General features: G+C 34.9%; 1 protein-coding gene across 2 annotated transcripts in view; it reads right to left on the bottom strand.

The window, feature by feature from the left end:
- Positions 1-20,824, bottom strand: part of PAN3 (poly(A) specific ribonuclease subunit PAN3) — a 143,204-nt gene that overhangs the window by 75,723 nt on the left and 46,657 nt on the right. The window contains exons 5-6 of one of the 2 annotated variants that reach the window (XM_072611816.1): positions 19,177-19,338; positions 869-1,019 (exon numbers count right to left, since the gene is read on the bottom strand). In XM_072611816.1, coding sequence (XP_072467917.1) covers positions 869-1,019; positions 19,177-19,338 — 313 coding nt within the window. The remainder of the gene's footprint in view (positions 1-868; positions 1,020-19,176; positions 19,339-20,824) is intronic. The other variant, XM_072611817.1, reaches the window with a different exon arrangement.

The raw sequence follows: 20,824 nt of genomic DNA, 5'->3' as shown, positions 1-20,824 counted from the left end.
TTTAAAAGTTTCTTAAGAAGAAATGACCTATGTGGTAATGTTAAAGTTACTTATTTCTTCCTTAAGTTTATTCTTTTCCTTCTTCCTAATCTCCTGGGTATGAAAGAAAGAAATAGGAAGGAAGGAAGGAAGGAAGGAAGGAAGGAAGGAAGGAAGGAAGGAAGGAAGGAAGGAAGGAAGGAAGGAAGGAAGGGAGGGAGGGAGGGAGGGAGGGAGGGAGGGAGGGAGAGAAGGAGGAAGGAGGCGAGGGAGGGAGGAAGGAGGGGAGGGAGGGAGGAAGGGAGGGAGGAACGAACTCATTGAGTCTTACAATAATCTTATCATCCAGCTTTTTAAAAATTTGGAAATAATATCCTATTTTTCTAAACATTCTAGCAATTTTTCCTCTTAGTAAAACCTTAAAACATTTCATATTAAAATTGAGTGAGAATTATACTAGTCTCAAACCTAGCATAAATAAGAAATATTTCATTAAAATAACTAAAATTAAATATAATTAAAATATTAGAAATTAATATTTGACTGCCAAAATAGCTTTGTGATAGTATTAAGCACTTAGACATAATAATATAACTTGAAATTTCAAAACACAATACAGTATTGCATTTCTAAGACACAAGTAAATTTAGAAAAATTTACATTTTTACTTCTGTGCTTTAAGCGGTATCTTATTCGTTGAAATGACATGAAAGTTTGAACTGCATAATTTAATCTTAGTGCATATGTTTTATCTGAAGTTCCAATTCTGAAGCACAAAATTCATAGTAACAAAGATATACCATTTCCCTCCTAAAATTTTGGTTCTGGTACAGAAATATAAATAGTGCTTAGAAATCTCTTATTTGCAACTAACAGTTTCTCAACTTACCTGGCGCAAGTCCAGCAGCAGCAGGACTTCCCACAGATGGGTGAGAAAACAAGGCTTGAGAGAAGGCAGACATATTTGACTGGGACAGGTTACTCAGCCTGGAGGATGATCCTCCTTTAGGAATAAACTCACTTGCAGTAGGATTTGGTGTCTATTTGAAAATCAAATATAATGAGTTAACACTTCATGCTTATTAACAACAAACATTTGTAACAAATAAGCATTATTCCAAAGTTTTAGAGATGTTTTACTTTTTTACTTATAATTAGTAAAGTTTTAACAACCTGTTTTATGAAATATTAAACTGATTTGCAAAGCTTTTATCACTAAGAGAAAGTTTAGTCATCTTATCCGAGGATTTCAAAAATTGCAGAATTTAAAGCTCAAAGACAAATATACATATTTTTCCTTTACAGTGAAATAAGCACGATTACCAAACTCTACTACTGTATTTCAGAGAAGTAGGAGGTTGAAATTACCTCAAAATTGAATAAATTTTAGGTTTATGCCATTAAAAACCACATTCTACTATATACTAGTAGAGGATAACTTCCTCTCTTCTTTACAGTACAACTTTTCCAAAAGATTATGGTGACATACTGTGCACACAATGAAAAACCAAAGAATATTTTAAAACCAAGCACATGGAATGAGTGATGATTCTGAATAAAGGAAAAGCAAACTGAACATTGTCCTGTACCAAAAATGCAAATTATAAAATATTTGGCATCCGTTTAATGTAAGGCTCAATAAAAATATAAACTGCTATAACTATTTATAGAATTTATAAATATAATACCAGTTGGCCTTAAGTAAAACAAAATTACATAGTGTAGAGGTAAGAAGACTTTTTTAAGTCAAGCTGTATGAATGTTTTGCCCACACTGAGATAAATGTATATGCTCTTTTATCTTTTTCTACTTTAAGACATACATTTTAAATTGCAACCACCAATTAGGCGTGAAATGTTTGTTCAATCTGCAAAGTCCATAATAGGTTCATGGACCAAATAAATCTTTTTCAGTTGATAAAATGTACCATTCATAATACTTGCTTAATACACATTAAAAATTTTATTGCAAAATTGAATGCCATAAAATCCAGAATAACATAAATGTTAAAATGATTCATTTTAAACTGATACTCAATAAAAATTAACTTTAACAAAGGTATGTGACCAGCAAAATGTGGCATACAGTTTATGCAAGGCAGATTTTCTAGGCAAAGGAAATCATGAGGTTAACCAGTAAGTGATGAATTAAGTTATTTTAAAACTTAAGGAATTTTTAAAAACCAGAGTATAAAAAATACTTATTGCAAGGAAGCTAGGACAGTATAAATAATTAATAAGAAATATAACAACAAGGACCTGGCATATTAAATACAAAGAAAGTACAGGGTAAATTAAGGACAGAACTATGAGACAATAAACTATCCTAACATTAAATTATATTTTGTTGAGGTTTAAAAAAAGGGATACATGGAAAAGGTCCAACAACTGGACATAGTTTGCATATTTAGGAAGTCCATGTTGAAGCTGGTTATATTTCTTGAGTTCAAGTCACATAAAACTGGGGAGGGAGGAGTCAAATAACTTATGTAAAACAGACAATTTATATCCACCCCATTAGTCACATAGAAATTTCAGACAATTACTAGGTCACAAGAAATTGCTCAGTAAAGGCAGTAAGGTGTAGGATAGCATTTTCTTTCATAGATCTCTTACTATGAGACAATATATACCGTAAGTCTACAGTACAGTATAAGCTAGAGTACTTTTTGATGCAGAATTACTCAACAATCAGGAAAACAGACTATAAACAAGACCTACAAGAACTTTGTGGTGAAATTGTAAAACATAAGACAATGCAACAAGTTAGGACATTCTAACCTGAGGAAAGAACTCAACAACAAGAAATAACAAGAATCACATCTTACATCAAAATAATACAGATGAATCATTTGGGGGAGAAAGAACACTAGAAAAGGAGAAAGGTTATGGGCAACAAATAACTCTGAGAGCAGCAAGAACAAATTCACATTGATAGAATCACTCAAAGGTTTTCTTTCTTTGCACTTTCTCTACAACAGGCCTACGAAGACAGCCGCACAAGTCATGTTAGACCCACTTCATAGATGAGGAGAAACTAAGGCTCAAAAAAAGTTAAGTGACTTTCATATAGTCACAGAACTAATGCCTAAGTTAATATTCAAACTCAGATCTTCTAACCTCATATTCAGGACTTGTTACTTCCACTGTACTACACTGCCTCTGTTCTACAAGATGGTAGAATTTATTCATGGTTTTGTATACATGTAATCTCTTTCCAGTGAGACAGATGTTGTCATGTTTGTATTTTTATTTTCACACTGCAACTGTATTGAACAAAAAGTATATAATCTTCACCTTTGCAAAAGTGAGGAATAATCTAGCTTGGTGTATTCCTTGAGACTACATTGTGAACAAGAAAGGAACTGTGAAATCCATTCCAACAAAATTGAAATTGCAAAAAAATTAATCCTAACAAACTCTGCAGGACTTTCAAAGCTGTTTAATATATTCACTAAAAGTCCACAATGTAGAATCAAGTTCAGTAAAATTTATCAAATAGATATATATAAAAGTTAATAAGCCACAGTACATCCCTGTGCTCGAGTTTACACTCTACCAGACACATTTAGACGAAAGTAAATTTAATAATATGAGGAAGAAAGGGGGATGAGAATGAAGAAAAGTCTCTGTTGGAAAATGCCGCTTGAGAAGAGCCTTAAAGAAAGTTAACAATTCCAAGAGGCAAGAGAAAAGGGAATGCATTCCAGGCATAAGGGACAACCTATGTATGCTAAGGCATGGAGGTTGGAGAGGAAATATCCGAAATCAGTAAATAGCAAACAGACCAGTTTGGCTAGGATGCAGAAAGCATTCACAAGGGAGTAACATGCAACATTCCTGGAAAAGTGGGTTGAAGCAAGATTGTGAAAGACTTTAAATACCAAAATGAATAATTTTCTTTGCTTGAATGCTAAAATTAATAGGGAATTTCATAATGGAATAAGGGAATTTTGCATGGTAATTTCATAGAATATGAGTTTTCTTATTAAATGTTATTTTAAAGGGACATATAATTAATTTTAACTTGGTACGATGGAAATAGTGGTAGATCTGGAGACAGAGAACCTAGCCTCAAATTCTCTACTACTTAGTACCTATGTGACCCTTATGAAAATAACTTTCTAGGCCTTAGATGCAACATCTGTAAAAATGAGAGCATTGGACTAGATGGCTTCTTCTAAGGTTCCTTGAAAATCTAAATCAGTGAGCCTAAAATGGGTTAATTCTGCTGGCAAAATGACCCTGTTTATAACTGAGGAAGTTACTTTATAATAAATGTAATTTTAAGAGGTATTAACAATATACTTACAATGGTATACCAATTTAGCTGCAGCTAAGTAAAATAATTAAATTAATTTACATTACAAATAAACTTCCAACTTTTTTACATCTTTAAAAAACATTTAATATATCTTTGCTATAACTTCTTTTTTATGATTTCATTCACAAGATTTTTACATGCACATTTTTCAATTCATCACAAAACTATACTTCTGTCATATTGGATATTAACCATATTTTTGATGAAAAATCCATTTATCTCAGTCCAATCTTGACTAAAGCTCACAGGTTTTCAATGGGGCTTAAATCAGGGAAGGTCCCAGACCACTGAAACATGTTTAATGCCATCTCTTCAATAAAGTTCTTAAATTTTCATGATATGTGGAATGCTGCAGGATCTTATTGCAGTAGTACATCTCCATTTGGGAATTTCTATAATTCCAGAACAATTTTGTTTCTTGGTATGTAAATACATTCATCATTCCCTCAACAGGTATGATGATTATAGTCCCACTGAAACAAATTTAATTTCCCAAAATTTTTTTTAGGGAGGATGTTTTATGGTCTGAAGAAAATGCTTAGGTTTTACTTACGGACTCACCTGGACTTCTTCCAACAGTGGTGTGAGTATATACTTTTAAATGAAAATGAATTTCTTCAGTAAATTCTATCCTTTTCCAATCTTCAGAATTCTAATCTTTATACTGTCTGGCCAGTAACAAGCATTTTTTTTCTTCATAGCAATGGTAAGCAGTTTTTTTTAGAGTGATCTTACTGTACTGAGGCTTTAAGAAGCCTTTAATACAGTGTACAGGAATCAACAAAAACCCTACAGGCTGTCAGATGTCTTTAAAAAGTCTTTCCTGATTTTCTGAGGATTTCTGAATTGGTTGACTTGTCAGTACCTGGACCACTGTTTTTTTGTTTTTGATTGTACTTTCCTTTTGATTGTACTTTGTTGAAGTTTATCCTATTTCACAACAGACTTAAATGATAAATAAAAATGATAAATACTTGACTTCCCCCACAACAACAGTCACTTCAACATCCCTAACAGTCACTGAAAACTTCTCTTTAAGAACTTTCACACACATCCTTGGAGTAACATCCATTCTTAAAAACAAAGAATTTAAATCACAACAAAGAACAATGAAATGTGTACAACAAAAAAAGCAACACTCAACTAACAAAGAACTAACTAAAGTGGAAAACCAATTCAATCCAGTTTCATCAACCTGGTATCAAAGGCATGTATGTATGACGAGTGCTATCATAAATCAAAACTATACCTCATCACAAGTAGTTCATACTCCACTGTAAGTGGATCTGTGCCAATCCACATCACTACTCCTCCCTCAAATGATACAGATTATAACCCAGCCATCCATTTCCAACCTGGGAGATTCTTTTCAACATTCTCTTGTAAATATTCTATAAGGGATGAATTTAATGTACTATGGGTATTCCTCTAGATCAGGTCAGCAAACTATGGTTCAAGGGTCAATTCCAGCCTACCATAGGTCTTCATATGATCTATTGAGATAAGAATGGTTTTTATTTTCAAATCCAATAAAACTTTATTTTACAAATGTAAAACCTCATGGGTTTGCATTTGGCCCACAGGCTATAAGTTGACCCCTGCTCTAGACCTCCTGGCATGCACAGGTCCCAATGGAACATTCTTTCACTCATTCATTCAAGCCATTAGTCCACCTTTTCCTTGATCATACACCTATCTGATGGCATCCACTATATTTTTTCCCAGTGCAAAAATTCTTCACTGATGATACGTGGTAACCGATGCAGAACTACCAGGTGCCTCTCCATAGCCTTTTGTGTGACCAATAATTAATTCTCCCAGCAAATGTTATAGTGGTGTTCTATGATTTATATTCATACATCCTCACCAGAAGAATATTAATGCTAAAAAAAAAAAGTGGATATTATGTTAAGACTTTGTGATAACTACTATTGGAAATAAGATAAATACAAAGAATTTAAATCTGTTCAGATAAAAGTCTGCTTACAAATTTCAATGTAATTTATGTTACCATTTAAATCTTGACAATCTATAACATAAACCAGCTTCTAATAGCATTTCATTATTTCTAACAATCTTTCATGTAGCCATAAGGAAAGATTCAATCTGTCCTAATTCTAATCTGAAGTTTCTAAATATAGTTTAAAAGTTTGGAGGGGAGGGGGCAGAGTCAAGATGGCAGAGTAACAGCACGGACTTTATAGAGCACTCCCACCAAGCCTAGCCAAATACCTGTAAAAAATGGCTCTAAACAAATTCTGCAGCTGCAGAACCCACAGAATGACAGAGTGAAGCAAATCTCCAGCCCAAGACAGCCTGGAAGATCATTGAGAAGTGTCTATCACACCACACAGGGCCCAGGGCACAGTCCAGTGTGGACCATGCAAGCACAGGCCAGACCTGAGCAGGTCTTGGGGAGACTGAATCTCTCACACCTGTGGCAGTTTCCAGACTTCAGGATACCAAAACGCTGAAGACAAATTGGAAGGTCAGTGGGAAAAGCCTGCGGGACCACTGTGGGAGAGTGAAGTTGTCTGGCCTCAGGCCAAGAGCAGATGAGAAGACAGGGGGTGGAGGAACCCGCCGCGGCCACAGTAGCAGCAGGGGCAGTTGCAGCCACTGTTACTGGAGCTGTAGGCTCAAAGATTGTGCGGGGATCATGTGGCTGACAGTATACCCCCAACACCCACTGGAAGCAGAGAACTACTTTGACAAAGCTCAAAAGTCAAGTAAATGGCTGGGGAAATGAGCAAAAACTGGAAAAGGAAACAGACTTTAGTGACAAGGAAGACCAAAACATGCAAACAGAAGGAAACAAAGTCAAAGCTCCTACAACCAAAGCCTCCAAGAAAAATATGAATTGGTCTCAGGCCATGGAAGAGCTCAAAAAGGATTTTGAAAATCAAGTAAGGGAAGTGGAGCAAAAATTGGGAAGAGAAATAAGAGTGATGCAAGAAAATCATGAAAAACAGGTCAACTGCTTGGTAAAGCAGACCCCAAAATATTCTGAAGAAAATAGTACCTTAAAAAATAAGACTAATCCAATCGGCTAAAGAGATCCAAAAAGCAAATGAGGAGAAGAATATCCTAAAAAGCAGAATTGACCAGATGGAAAAGGAGATCCAAAAGCTCACTAAAGAAAACAATTTCTTAAAGATTAGAATGGAGCACATGGAAGCTAATGGCTTTATGACAAATCAAGAAATTATAAAATAAAATCAAAGGAATGAAAAAATAGCAGACAATGTGAAACATCTCATTGGAAAAACCACTGACCTGGAAAATAGATCCAGGAGAGATAATTTAAAAATTATAGGACTACCTGAAAGCCATGATCAAAAAAAGAGCCTAGACATCATCTTTCAAGAAATTATCAGGGAAAACTGCTGTGATATTCTAGAACCAGAGGATAAAACAGATATTGAAAGAATCTACCAGTCATCTCTTGAAAGAGATCCCAAAAGGAAAACTCTTAGGAATATTGTAGCAAAATTCCAGAGAGCTCCCAGGTCAAGGAGAAAATACTGCAAGCAAGCAGTCAGAAAGAGACAATTTAAGTATTGTGGAAATACAACCAGGATAATACAAGATCTAGCAGTTTCAACATTAATAGATCACAGGGTCTGGAATATGATATTTTAGAAGTCAAAGAAACATTAAAACCAAGAATCACCTACCCAGCAAAACTGAGTATAATACTTTGGGGGAAAAAAATAGTCACTCAATGAAATAGAGGACTTTCAAGCATTCTTGTTGAAATTACCAGAGCTGAATAGAAAATCTGACTTTCAAACACAAGACTCAAGAGAAGTATGAAAAGGTAAACAGGAAAGAGAAATCATAAGGGATTTACTAAAGTTCAACTGTTTATATTCCTACATGGAAAGATAATATTTGTAACTCTTGATATTTCTCTCAGTATTTGGGTAGTTAGAGGGATTATATACATATAGACAGAGGGCACAAGGTGAGCTGAATAGGAAGGGATGATATCTAAAAAAAATAAAATTAAGGGGTGAGAGAGGAATATATTGGGAGAAGGGAGAAATGGAATGGGGCAAGTTATCTCTCATAAAAGAGGGAAGAAAAAGCTTTTTCAATGGAGGGGAAATGGGGGGAGGTGAGAGGGAAAAAGTGAAGCTTACTCTCATCACATTTGGCTTAAGGAAGGAATAACATGCACACTAAATTTAGTATGAAAAACCTATCTTACCCTTTAGGAAAGTAGGGGAGAAGGGGATAAGTGGAGCATGGGGGGGAGGGGGGTATGATAAAAGGGAGGGCAAATGGGAGGAGGGGGTAATCAGAATTAAACACTTTTTTGGGAGGGACAAGGTCAAAACAATAGAATAAATGGGGGACAGGATAGGATGGAGGGAAATATAGTTAGTCTTTCACAACATGACTTTTATGGAAGTCTTTTGCATAACTACACATGTATAGCCTATATTGAATTGAAATCTCAGTAGGGATGGATGCGGAGGAAGAAAAGGGAGAGAAGTTGGAACTCAAAGTTTTAAAAACGAATGTTAAAAACTGTTTTTACATACAACTGGGAAATAAGAAATATAGGTAATGGGGTAAAGAAATCTATCTTGCCCTACAAGAAAATAGAGGAGATGAGGATAAAGGAAGGAGGTGTGTGATAAAAGGGAGCACAGACTGGGGAAAGGTATAATCAGAATGTCTTGGGGTGGGGGAAGGGGAGAGATGGGGAGAAAATTTGGAACTCAAAATCCTGTGATAATGAATGTTGAAAACTAAAAATAAATAAATTTAAGAAAGTTTTTTAAAAATTGCAAAAAAAAAACTGGGGGGAAAGGGGGAGACACAGAAACACGACTTAAAGCTAGAGTCATACTTTACAACTAGAAAGCTTTTAAGTTTCTACAAATTTGTGAGAAAGACATGTAATCCTACTGTGTTATTAACTCCTTTGTTCACTATTACTTCCAGCAATCATCTAGCAAGAACTAAAAGGTAAGAAGGTTTAGAGTTTACTCTATTGTACTTTTTACAATAACTCAAGTTAACAAGAAAGAACTTTAAAATTTCAAGAATAAAAAAATAACACTACTACCACCCAAGAAAGAAATAAGTCAAATGCAAACTTACTGCAGTGGTCCCAACAGTGCAATCCAAGGAATATGAGATAACTATCTTCCAAGTTGTCTCTAACGATTTGACCCAAATCAACAAAAACCACACTAATAATAATAAACTGTGCTAGTACCTGGGTGAGGTTTCCAGTTAATATGGATCACAGTAACAAAATGAAATAAAATAAACTTGAAATGGGGACAAGGATCTTCCCTTTAATGCTAATAGCTACTTAGTCCTTCCTTGAGAATGCTGAATAAAAATTACTACAAAGTCAAATCTGTCTCAACTCTGGGTTGAAGACAGCAGAAGCAGGGAGAATAGAATACAGCAAGTTTATCTACCTATCTTAAACTTTCCTGTCAAACAGCTGAAAAGAGTTATCTGTATGTACTCACTGGCTCTACCTCCTTACTCACTCTCAACCCCTTACAATTTGGCTTCAGATCTTATCACTAAAACTGTGAACCTAATGTTATCAGGATCTCATACTGCATACCATCTTTATCTTCCAAGTAGTCCAATAGTTGATCCAAAACAAATAAAGGACAGCATAATAATCTGAGTTAATCCACAGCCTTTAGCCTAAACTACTGCAATACCTAATTGGTTTGCTTGCCTCAAAATCTCTTACCTCTTCAATCCATCTTTCACATGGTGGGCAAAGTGATTTCCTAAGACAAAGGCTAGCCATGTTTCTCCCTTACTCAACAGTATATACGAGTCAGCAGATCAAGGACAATCACTAAATGTACAATAATACCAATACAAACATTTCATCTATACTTGCCACATACTCATTCAATAACTTCAATTCCTATATCCACCACTCTGAATTTTATCAAATGCTAAATCCCATGATTTAATATCATGGTCAGGGACCTTTCTGGAGACAACATGCCTGTTAATCAAGAAGGTCTGAAATATAATACACCATATACCTTACCCAATCACAAAACTCAACTCATACTTAAGTTATCATTTTATTTTCCCCAATATTCATGACCCATAGCAAACTGTATGGAGTTTACTTAATTTGAAACTTGAATCAAGAGGCCTAACTGAATGAAAATAGTGTAAGAAAAGGTAGTATAATGTGTAATTTTCATATAGGCCAGATCAAGGTCATTTTATTCATCCCATATCTCCAAGGCATTCTGTTAATTACTGTAGCAGATCTAGGGAGGCTGAGTACATGACCATTAAGGTCATTAAGTTAAAGTCATGTATCTAGAAGCATACAATTTGGTAGTCTAGAAGCTTACAGTTTGGCAGTCATTCAGGTATGAAAAGCTCCACAATCAAGACTCAGAGAGACAGGATTTCAAATCCACCTCTGATACTTAATTATTTGTGAGAATGGGAGCAAGTCACTTAAGCTGGAATTCAGGTTAACCTACAAAATGAGGGATTTAGAAAAGTCACTGAAATTCCTTTTAAGGCTTGACTTTTGACCCCATGATTGGTAACACTGGACAAGCAATACCCCAACCTCATCACAGAAGACTGTAAACAAGCTGGAGACACTGTCTGGGAAGTTCAAAGAGCCGGAGCAGACAAGCTGACAATCAAGTGACCTCCTCTTACCAGTTCTCGCCCATGACAAATAGTTTCTAAAAACATCCTACTCCTTGGAGTAGAGACTGGAAGTTACCTGAACCATGATTAAACTTCAATGAACAATTAAATGTTTAGATTAAATCTTATGATCTTTCCAAACTGGGCTGAGATGCCAGTATCTCAGACAATCTCACATCAAACTAAAATAAAAATTATAGCAAATGAAAATAAACACCTACCAAAAAGAAAGTCAGTATTTTCCCCCCATTCCCTCCCTGGTGAATTGTAACTGATATTCCCTTTGGGCAAAAACAATAATCACAATGCTAAACCTCATATCAGCATGCTACCAAGTAGCATTTCTTATGTGATCCTCAAGTTCAAATATTCTCAAGATTATGAAAACCCTTTTGCACTTAAAAAAAATCAACAACAACATCTCCTAAGAAGAGAACTATGCCACCTGAATCTAAATGCAAAACTACAAGTAAGAAAGACTGAAAGCACAGGAATCAACAATTGGTAATCTAAGAATGATAGAAAGAAAGGGGAAAAATAAAGTTACCTGGTTCAATACTAGCACAATAGCTGAAACAGTATCATATACTATTTCTTATGAATCTATCTCAAAGAAGCCTATTAATTACAGATCTAGCTAATAAAAACAAGCATAAGGTAAATTATCAATTGTAGTTAGGTTCAGAAAATTAATGCTAATGCCATAGCATCAAAATATCTTGAAAGGATATTAACATCTGAGGCTGTTTTTTACTAAACATTTCAAAATTAGAACAAGAGTTCATTATGAACTACAACTATCATATTTGCTGGGATTGGAAGCTCAAATCCGTGTGGATGGTCTTGGGCCAGCCCGAGACCATCCACACGGATTTGAGCTTCCAATCCCAACACATATTAATATAAGAATCATTCATCTTTGGTGATCCAAAAAGGTTCTAAACTCCACAGGAAAGGTTATGATCAATTAAGAATAACCTAGGAACTCAATACAAAATGTCCAAGAGAACTGACAAAGAATGGAAAATGATACACAATTTTATGGGCCTGGCATTGAAATGTTCAATGCTAGTGAACTTAAGCTTATGTTAAAGTGGATATTCACCAATGTGTCCATTCCCAGTATGTACACTTATCTTAAAACAGTTATATGTACCCTGAAAAAGTTCTAATAACTATAGGCCACTAAAAACCAATATACTTTGAGCAAGTCAAGTCAATAAGTAGTTATTAAAAGCACTTACTATGTGCCAGGCATTGTGCTAAGTGCTGGGGATACAAAGAAAGGAAAAACACCATTCCTGCCCTCAAAGCAACTAAGCAGACATAAAGGATACACAGTTAACACTCCACCGTCCATCTGTAGCTCTGCTTGGTCTCAATTCCACTAGGACAAGATGCCCGTTCTAGAATAAGATGACTGACATCTTTTCACCATGCTGTTAAGCTTTTAAATCAACACATTCCTAACTCCCTTAGCCTCCCCTTCACTCTGATGGGAGGGCTGGAAGGTAAAGTACTAAATCCCTCCCAAAGCTTTCCTTTAAAATAGTGAGTTAAATCTGAACTTTGCAGCTCACTCTCCACCTTCCAACTTACAGTTCTGCTAGGCCTGATATTCCACAGAACAAGATGCTCCCAGACATGATGGCCCCATCCTGCCCCCTTCAAGCTTCCTTTTATGTAATGTCTTCCCCCATTAGATTTTAAGATACTTGAGGTCAGGGACTTACTTTTTATAACTTTTATCCCCAACATTTAGCGTACTGCCTGGCACAGAACAAATATTTAATGAATTGAATAGAGTAGAAAGAAGGTGCTTTGAGAGAGTAGCAGCTGGGGGAATATGCTAGGCCTCCTTATCATAGGTAGGAGTTGAGTCCTGAAAGAAGTCAGGTAAACTAATAGAGGTGAGGGTACAAAACATTTCCAGGGGAATAGGGGTGAGGTGAGGGGACCAGAGCTAGTGTAAAAACATGGAGATGCAGATGGAGTGCAGAGTTCAAGGAACTACAGGAAGATCAGTGTTACTGGATGATGTGCATCAGAGAAAATTAAAAAATAAGAAGTCAGATTATGGAGAACTTCAAATGACAAAGTTTCTATTTCATCCTGGATGGGAAGGAACAAAGGAGAAGGGGGAAAGAGAATAAGCATTTACTGAGCACTTTCTATATGCCAGGCTAAGTACTAAGCACTTTAAAATATTATCTTATTTGATCCTCACAATAACCCTGTGAGGTTATTATCCCCACTTTACAGGTGAGGAAACTGAGACAGAGACTGACTTGCCCAGGATTGCAGGGCTGGTAAGTGTCTAAGGCCTTCTGTACTCCAGGCCAGTGCTCTGTGCACTATGGCGCCACCTAGCATCCTTTTCCTAGAGGTACAGGAGAGTTACCTCGGAGTTCAATGAGCAGAGCAATTAAATGCTCAAACCTATACATTAGAAAAATCCCCTTGGTCAAAATCAGAAACAACAAAACTCAATAACATGGTGTAAGACAAAATAAAAAACATAAATTGACTATGAAAAACTCCTTATTTGGTTAAAAGCTGCTGGGAAAACTGAAAAGCCGCCTAGTAGAAACTAGACTTAGACCAACATCTTATACCATACAATGTAATGCATTCTAAATGGGTACATAACATTAATACTAAAGATCATACTATAAAAAAATGAGAATAAAAGTAGATTATATACCTCTCACAGTTATAGGTAAAAATATACTTAAGAGATTAAGAGGCAATTACAAAGGATAAAAATAGACAATATGCATCTACGATTAGAAGAGAAGTGGTGAAATGGAAAAAAACTTTGCATCAAATTTTACTGATAAGGGTTTGATAGATATGTTAACATAAAAAAATTAAGAAATATATAAGACAGTCATTCCCAAGTAAATGGTCAAAGGATATGAACAAACAGTTCTCAAAAGAAGAATTACAAAGTATTCAGAATCACATAAAAATGCTCCAAATAACTAGTAATAAAAAAAGCAAATCAAAAAAGCCCTGAGCTTTCATCTCCCACCAAAGATAACCAAAAAAATGGTAATATTCAATATGAGATGGGTTGTAGAATGATAGGCACACTAATATAACTATTGGTGGACCTGTTAACTGGCACAACCATTTTGGAAAACAATTTGCAAACATGCAATGAAAGTGACTAAAATAAAATGGCCATTCATATCCTTCAAATCAGATACTCCTTTACTGGGCTTATTTCCCAAGAAAGCTACTGATAAGAAGAAAAACCTCATCTACACCAAAATATTTATTAACAGAATTTTCTGCCATAGTAAAAAAATGAAAACAAAGTAGATGCCCATCAACTGGGGGATGGTTAAACAACCTGTAGCACATGAATGTAATGAAATATTACTGGGCTGTAAGAAATGATTCATGTGATGAATACAGCCAATGAAAAAATCTACATGAACTCTTACAGGGAAGTAATCAGTCAAGAAAATAACAATCACAATAACTACAATGTTAACAGAAAGAATAACCAGAAAGCAAAAAAAATCAAAAGCGAATGTAATAAAATTAGAAAGATCAATTATGACTTCAACAAAGACCTCTTTGTGGTCATCCACAATACATGGCACATATTTTTGGACTTTTTCAATGTATTATGCTGATTTATTTCCCCCCTTTTTTTTTCTCTTCTGTCTTTAAAATATACTATCTGTAATTTGAGATGGATTTCTGGTAGGGGAAGGGAAATAACTATGAAGATGCAAAAAAAGAGAACATCAATAAAAGCTTACTATAATTTTTTAACATATTTTAAAAAGTAAAATTCTTTTAGAAGCTGAGTAGAGGTTGAGTTAGAGTGGAGAAGTGACTTGAGGCAGGGAGACTGGTTGGAAGGTTATTGGAATAATTCCAATAATCTAGAAGAAAAGCGATGAGGGTCTAAACTAGAGTGGCGATTGTGTAAGTAGAAAGAGAACAATATATACAAGAGATGTAGTGAACGTAGAAACGACAAGATCTGGCAACAAAATGTACAAGTTTAATGGATGAAAATAAGGAGCTGAATTGAGATTGAGCAGCAGATAGACGGTGAGTGCCCTCAACAGTGATAGGGAAGTTGGGAGGAAAGGAGTGTTTGAAGAGAAAGATGTGAGTTCTCTTTCTCACATGCTGAATTTTAAGATGCCACAGGATCTTCAATTTGAGTTATCCAGAAGTTCATTGGTGATATGAAACTGGAGCTCAGGAAGAGAAGTTTGGGGTATATAAAGTGGGAATTATCTGCAAAGAGGTGATAACTGAACCCAGCGAAGCTGATGAGATTCCTAAGTATAAAGGACAAAGATTTGAAAGACCCTCTCAAATAGTAAACATGACAGGCTGAAAAAATCAACAAAGGAGACAAAGAAGGAGCAGCCACTAGGAAAATTAGAAGGGAAGAGTGTCACAAAAATCTAGTGAGAAAAAATATCCAGAGAGAGGCCGAGAATACTGCAGAAGTCAAGGATCAAGATAGTGAAAAAACCTTCAGAGTTGGCAATTAAGAACTTACTGACAATTTTGAAGAGGGCAGTTTCATTTGAATGAAGGGGTTAGGAGTTTTTTCAAGACAATGAGAGGAAAGAAAGTGGAAGTGTGGGGTACAGACCCCACTTTTCAGGGAGTTTGGCTGAGAAGGAAAGGAGAGATGTAAGATGACAGATTGGATCAAGTGAGAGTTTTTTAAAGGATGAGGGAGACATGAATGTGTTTGTAGGCATCAGGAAACAAAGAAGACTTGTTTTACATTACTTTCGTGCTGAATTAAACAGAAGAAAAGAATTATTTCAGAAACAATTTCTCTGACCAAAAACCATCTGAGAATATTCTTAGATAAGCACACCTATCATTGACTGGGGAAATTTCCATATATGGTCCATTTACATCTCATACTCATCTAGTAAGCATAGCAAAAAAGAAAAAGTTCTTCAGTAACTATATAAGACTTCACCCATACCAAATATTTGCTTTGTCTGGTTATGGGATATAAAATGTGAGGTTTGTAAAATTTAGACATAATTCAAGTGTATTTTTATTTGCTGTGTCCCTTATACCAACGTGGAAACTCTTAAAAGTCAGTCTAATAAGAGAAGAAACTAAAATACAATCCATGAATACTAAAATTATTCTCCCCTGCTGTGGTACATTAGCTAGTATTACATTTTACTACTACAAGTAGAAAAATCCAAGTTATTTTCAAAACTAGAGCCCAAATGAAAATACTATGTAGAAATAAAACCTCACATTTGCCACCATGAACATTAATGTCATGTGAAGCTTCTCTACAGAACTTCCAGTAAACGTGTTGCAGCAGCATAATCCTGCCCTAGAAACTTCAGTTATACTGCCACTTTAGCAGACTATTCTAATTAGAAACTTACCACTAGAAGATTTCTCAGTCATTCCGCCACTTTATTTTTAGGCAAAAGTCAAGACAAATAAGCAAACTTGTTATTCTAAATGCAGAAATTTACAAATAGGTAAATGTAGTAGAATGACATAAAATAATATAACCAACAGTGAAAAAAATAATTTTAATTTTAATGTGTTTTCTTTAACATCCCTTTCAGCAACAGAACAATCAAAAGTCAATTAGGGAAAAACAACAAGTAAATGGGGGTAAAGAAGGGTAGTTCATCTACTCGATAGCTATTTGATAATGATGATGATGATTATGATGATGATGGTGGTGACAACAAAGATCATGATGACAGAAAAAGATTCCTAGAGAACTTCAGCTTTGCCAAGTGTTCTACGCTATTTCATTTGACTTGCACAATTCTGGGAGGCAGATATTATTAGTACTCTCATTTTATAGATGAGGAAAAAGAGGCAAAGGTTAAGTGACTTTCCCAGAGTCTTATACCTACTGAGCATCTGAGGCAGAATTTGAACTCAAACATTCCTAACTCCAAGCCCAGTACCCTACATCCATTGTGATACCTCAATAACAATAACTGAATTAAATATATTGACCCTCCATTCAACCACTCAACCACTCACATGAGCAAGACACTACCAGCTTTTTTCATTATTTAAAAAAAACAAACAAAAAACATATTTTGCCTCCCTTTAACAATCCATACTTTTAAACAAAATAAAAAGCTGCTATGTTTTTTTAGGTTTTGACTGGTAGCATTAACACATTCCACATACGTAAAGGTGAAGAGGGACACTGACAGGGACACACATACATGCACGCATGCATGCATGTGCACACACGCGCGCACACACACACACCTAACAACGAACAACTGCTGACTGACAAAAAAAAAAGGCAAACTAGTGAAACTGAGAGGAATAGTCTTATCTGGTTTTAAAAGTTAGGTGGCTTAGAAACAGTAATTTCATAACATCTTAGATTTAAGGAAGAAAAATGAGTTCCACAGGAGACACTTCTATAAATCTCAATGACAGCTAATTGATATTAGAAGCAGATTCAGCTTAAATTAACAAATCTAAGAGGTAGGTAGAAAAAAATCACTGATCAAGGAATTAAAGTTCTTCAGGGTAAGGAGATTTGGAATCCTCCACAAATGAACTGTTATGAGCCTTTAGGTAAGTCATTTAACTTTTCTGTGACCATTAAAATATCTGTTGCTAAAACAGGGTTAATTTTCACATTACCTTGAAGAGTTGTAAAGAAGAATAGCAGGAATTTTTGTCAAGTACTTCAGGGCTTAAACCATGGAGTGCAACTATTTTCTCCCACAAAATTTTCACTACTACCACTGTTAGAGACAGAATAATATGATAGATGGACCATGATCTGCCTCAATATAACTAATTCATTAAGTTCTTATAGGAAAAGAGATATATAAAGAATAAAATAGTAGTATATATCAGACACAAGACTCAGATATCCTTAATTTGATATTTCACAAGAATAAATTAAAATAGAAGTCTTTAATTTTAAAAAATGCATGTCTTTATTATATAAAATCATTTAATTTCTGTCAATTTTCTCCCCTGAACACACTGAAAAACCAAGGAAATTCTGTAAGAAATATTTTTACTGTCAACCAGATTTGAAAGTCATCAAAAAATTCCCAATATCATTCAAGTACTTGGTTGAATGTTCATTTCCTGCTTTATTTTGTCTTTTAATGAAACATGACTAACATTTTATTTGGTACATAAATCAAATTTTACAATGCTGATACAGTGAAGCATTTCCTTATTTCCTGTGCTCTGAACAATGTAATATAAAGCTAGCTGCTAAAATATTTTTAATGTTGGAGAGACCTAAATGATCTAGTATCAAATATGGTGGAATTCCTTCAAAATATTGATGTTCACAGTAAAAGTAAAGTCTACCACCTTATCAACTATGTTATAATTAACTCTGGATATAGAATATCTAAATTTTAGGGAACAGTAATTAATAGTATATTTGCAACCATGAATGATAAACTTCCATTTATCCAGAATGATAAAGGAAAAGAGATACTTCTAGTTTTTATTAAATATTTTAGTTAAGTTATCCAGAACACTAAACACAAATGACCAAGATTCAAAGACAGAGAATAAATAAAGTTATGTGAACTTAATCACTTATTCAGAAATACCTGGATACTTTCAGAGCTTAATGCATTAAAGTCTACAACTATAAAAATCAATATACATTATATACTTGCTATAGGTGACAAAAAGGAGAGTGGACAGAATCTGTACTGACCTTAAAATACAGACCTGAGAATGTTTTTTGGATCAAGTCCCTGTTATGAGTTTATGAGTTCGTAATTTGTTTCTTATGAGATGTGTTGCCTACCACTCCCCACCTGCGCGTGCGCGCACACACACACACACACACACACATACACACACACACACACACACACACACACACACACACACACACACACACACACACACACACACACACACCCATAGTGTGTTGTCAGGTTATACATATTAGAAATTATTCAGTCCCTGACATTTGAATTAAATTCCAATAGAAAAAAAAGGGAGGGAGGGAATTAAAATGGAGGAAAAACTAGATAAACTACTTTTTAAAAATCAGCTAATTTTTACATGGACCATTTAACTTACTCTCTTGGTGAATAATCTGGCCCAAATATTCTCCCCAAAATTAAACAACAAAAAACTTTTAAAGTAAAAGCAGCCATGATTATCAACTTTCAAAGAGTGTCTAGTAAAAATTACTTTTACCTGTAGATTGTTTTCTGTGACTCTGTTCCACCAAACCATATTGATGGGTACTCCTGATTTACACCTGTCAGCCAGGCAGCCAATAGGATTCTTTGCTTTTCGTGCCTTTGATCCCACCGGAACTAGCCTCTCCTCCAGCATCCCCAGTCGGTACTTCCTTGGCTATGAAAAAGAAGGAAAGAAACCAGGCCACTCCTAACATCCCTCAGACTTATCTAAACTAACTAGCAGAAAGAAGACATCTGGGGATTGGTGGAAAAGGAAATAATTTTAAACTTTCTGATGGAGTTACCTCCCCATCCATTATTCCCACATCAATCCATCATCTTATCAAGCAGGTTTTGGGTAATTTTACTTAGAAAAACAACTGTCATATTTTAAAGTGAAATCTTACAATATAAAGGTATGAAGTACAGAAACTGATTCTGCGCCTACGCTAAAAATTTTAAAGTCAATTTCAAAGTAAATGCTTCACCAAAGTTTCTCCACTGGCACTTACCTATTCTCACTGCATTACGAAGAAATGTCTCCAATGAAAGAAACTGTAAAATTATCCAAACTATACCCTTTTTTCTCTCTTCTTTACCCTCAACCCCCACCTGGAAGCCCAAATAAATACCTTCAATTAATTCATGTTAGATAAAAAGTATGCTACCTAATTAATAGTAATTGAGTTCTGACAAAGAATAAAGTCAAATAAAATTTAAATTCTACCAATTGTTCAGTTCTCTCTTCTGAATCTGTTCCACCTTAGACTTCAAACAGAAGCTTTATTTAAAGGGAGGAGAGTCAAAGAAATAAAATGAGCATGAAAACTTCTACCATCAAAATTTCAAAATGTAAAGAAACTAACAATTTAAAAAGTAATTCTAAGGAAGAATTTTTAAAAGAAATCAAAACAAAATTTTAGAGAACCTAAAAGAAATAGTCTAAACTCCATTTTACTAATCTTATATATACATCCATTCAAAAACAGACTATGTTCCCAAAACAACTGTATATTAAGCAAATAAATAAAGTAATGAAAGGTAGGATCAAGCAGTCTGGGGGTGGGGTGGGGTGGGGTGAAGGTTACTTTTAAACTGAGCTTTGAAGGAAAACTAGGGATTGTAAGAAATGAAGGTGAGGAAGAAGTATATTCCAAGCATGGGAGAAAGCCTATACAAAGGAACTGAGAAGGGAAATGGAATGCCGTGTTGGAGCAACAGGCCAGTCTGGCTGGACCAAAGTATGTGAAGGGGAGCCATGTATAATAAGGTGTGAAAGGCTTTAGATGCCAAAATAGAGGATTCTGTATTTGATCCTAGAGGTAACTACAATCAAATTATTCAATTTTTGTACAAATCAACCCTAGATTACTAACATCACAAAGATTAGAAACAGTCATAATAGAGGTGATAATGTTTTCATCTGTATGACTTTAAACTTTTTCAATAAACACACTTCCAAAGTGTATTTTTTCCCCACTGATAGCAAGTTTATACTATTTCATCCCAAAGACAGTCTTTATAGGTTTCTCCAAAACAATTTGAAGCTACTCAAAAAGTTTCCATTATTTCTAAATTTCAGTTTTAAAAAAGATACAAAGAGAATTTCTGCACATCGGAAAGATGTCTGAAAAACTTTTATTCTAAAATCAATTTCTACG

This window comes from Notamacropus eugenii, chromosome 5 (assembly GCF_028372415.1).
Source record: "Notamacropus eugenii isolate mMacEug1 chromosome 5, mMacEug1.pri_v2, whole genome shotgun sequence".
Classification (NCBI taxonomy): domain Eukaryota; kingdom Metazoa; phylum Chordata; class Mammalia; order Diprotodontia; family Macropodidae; genus Notamacropus; species Notamacropus eugenii.
This window is presented reverse-complemented; position numbering and strand designations above follow the sequence as displayed.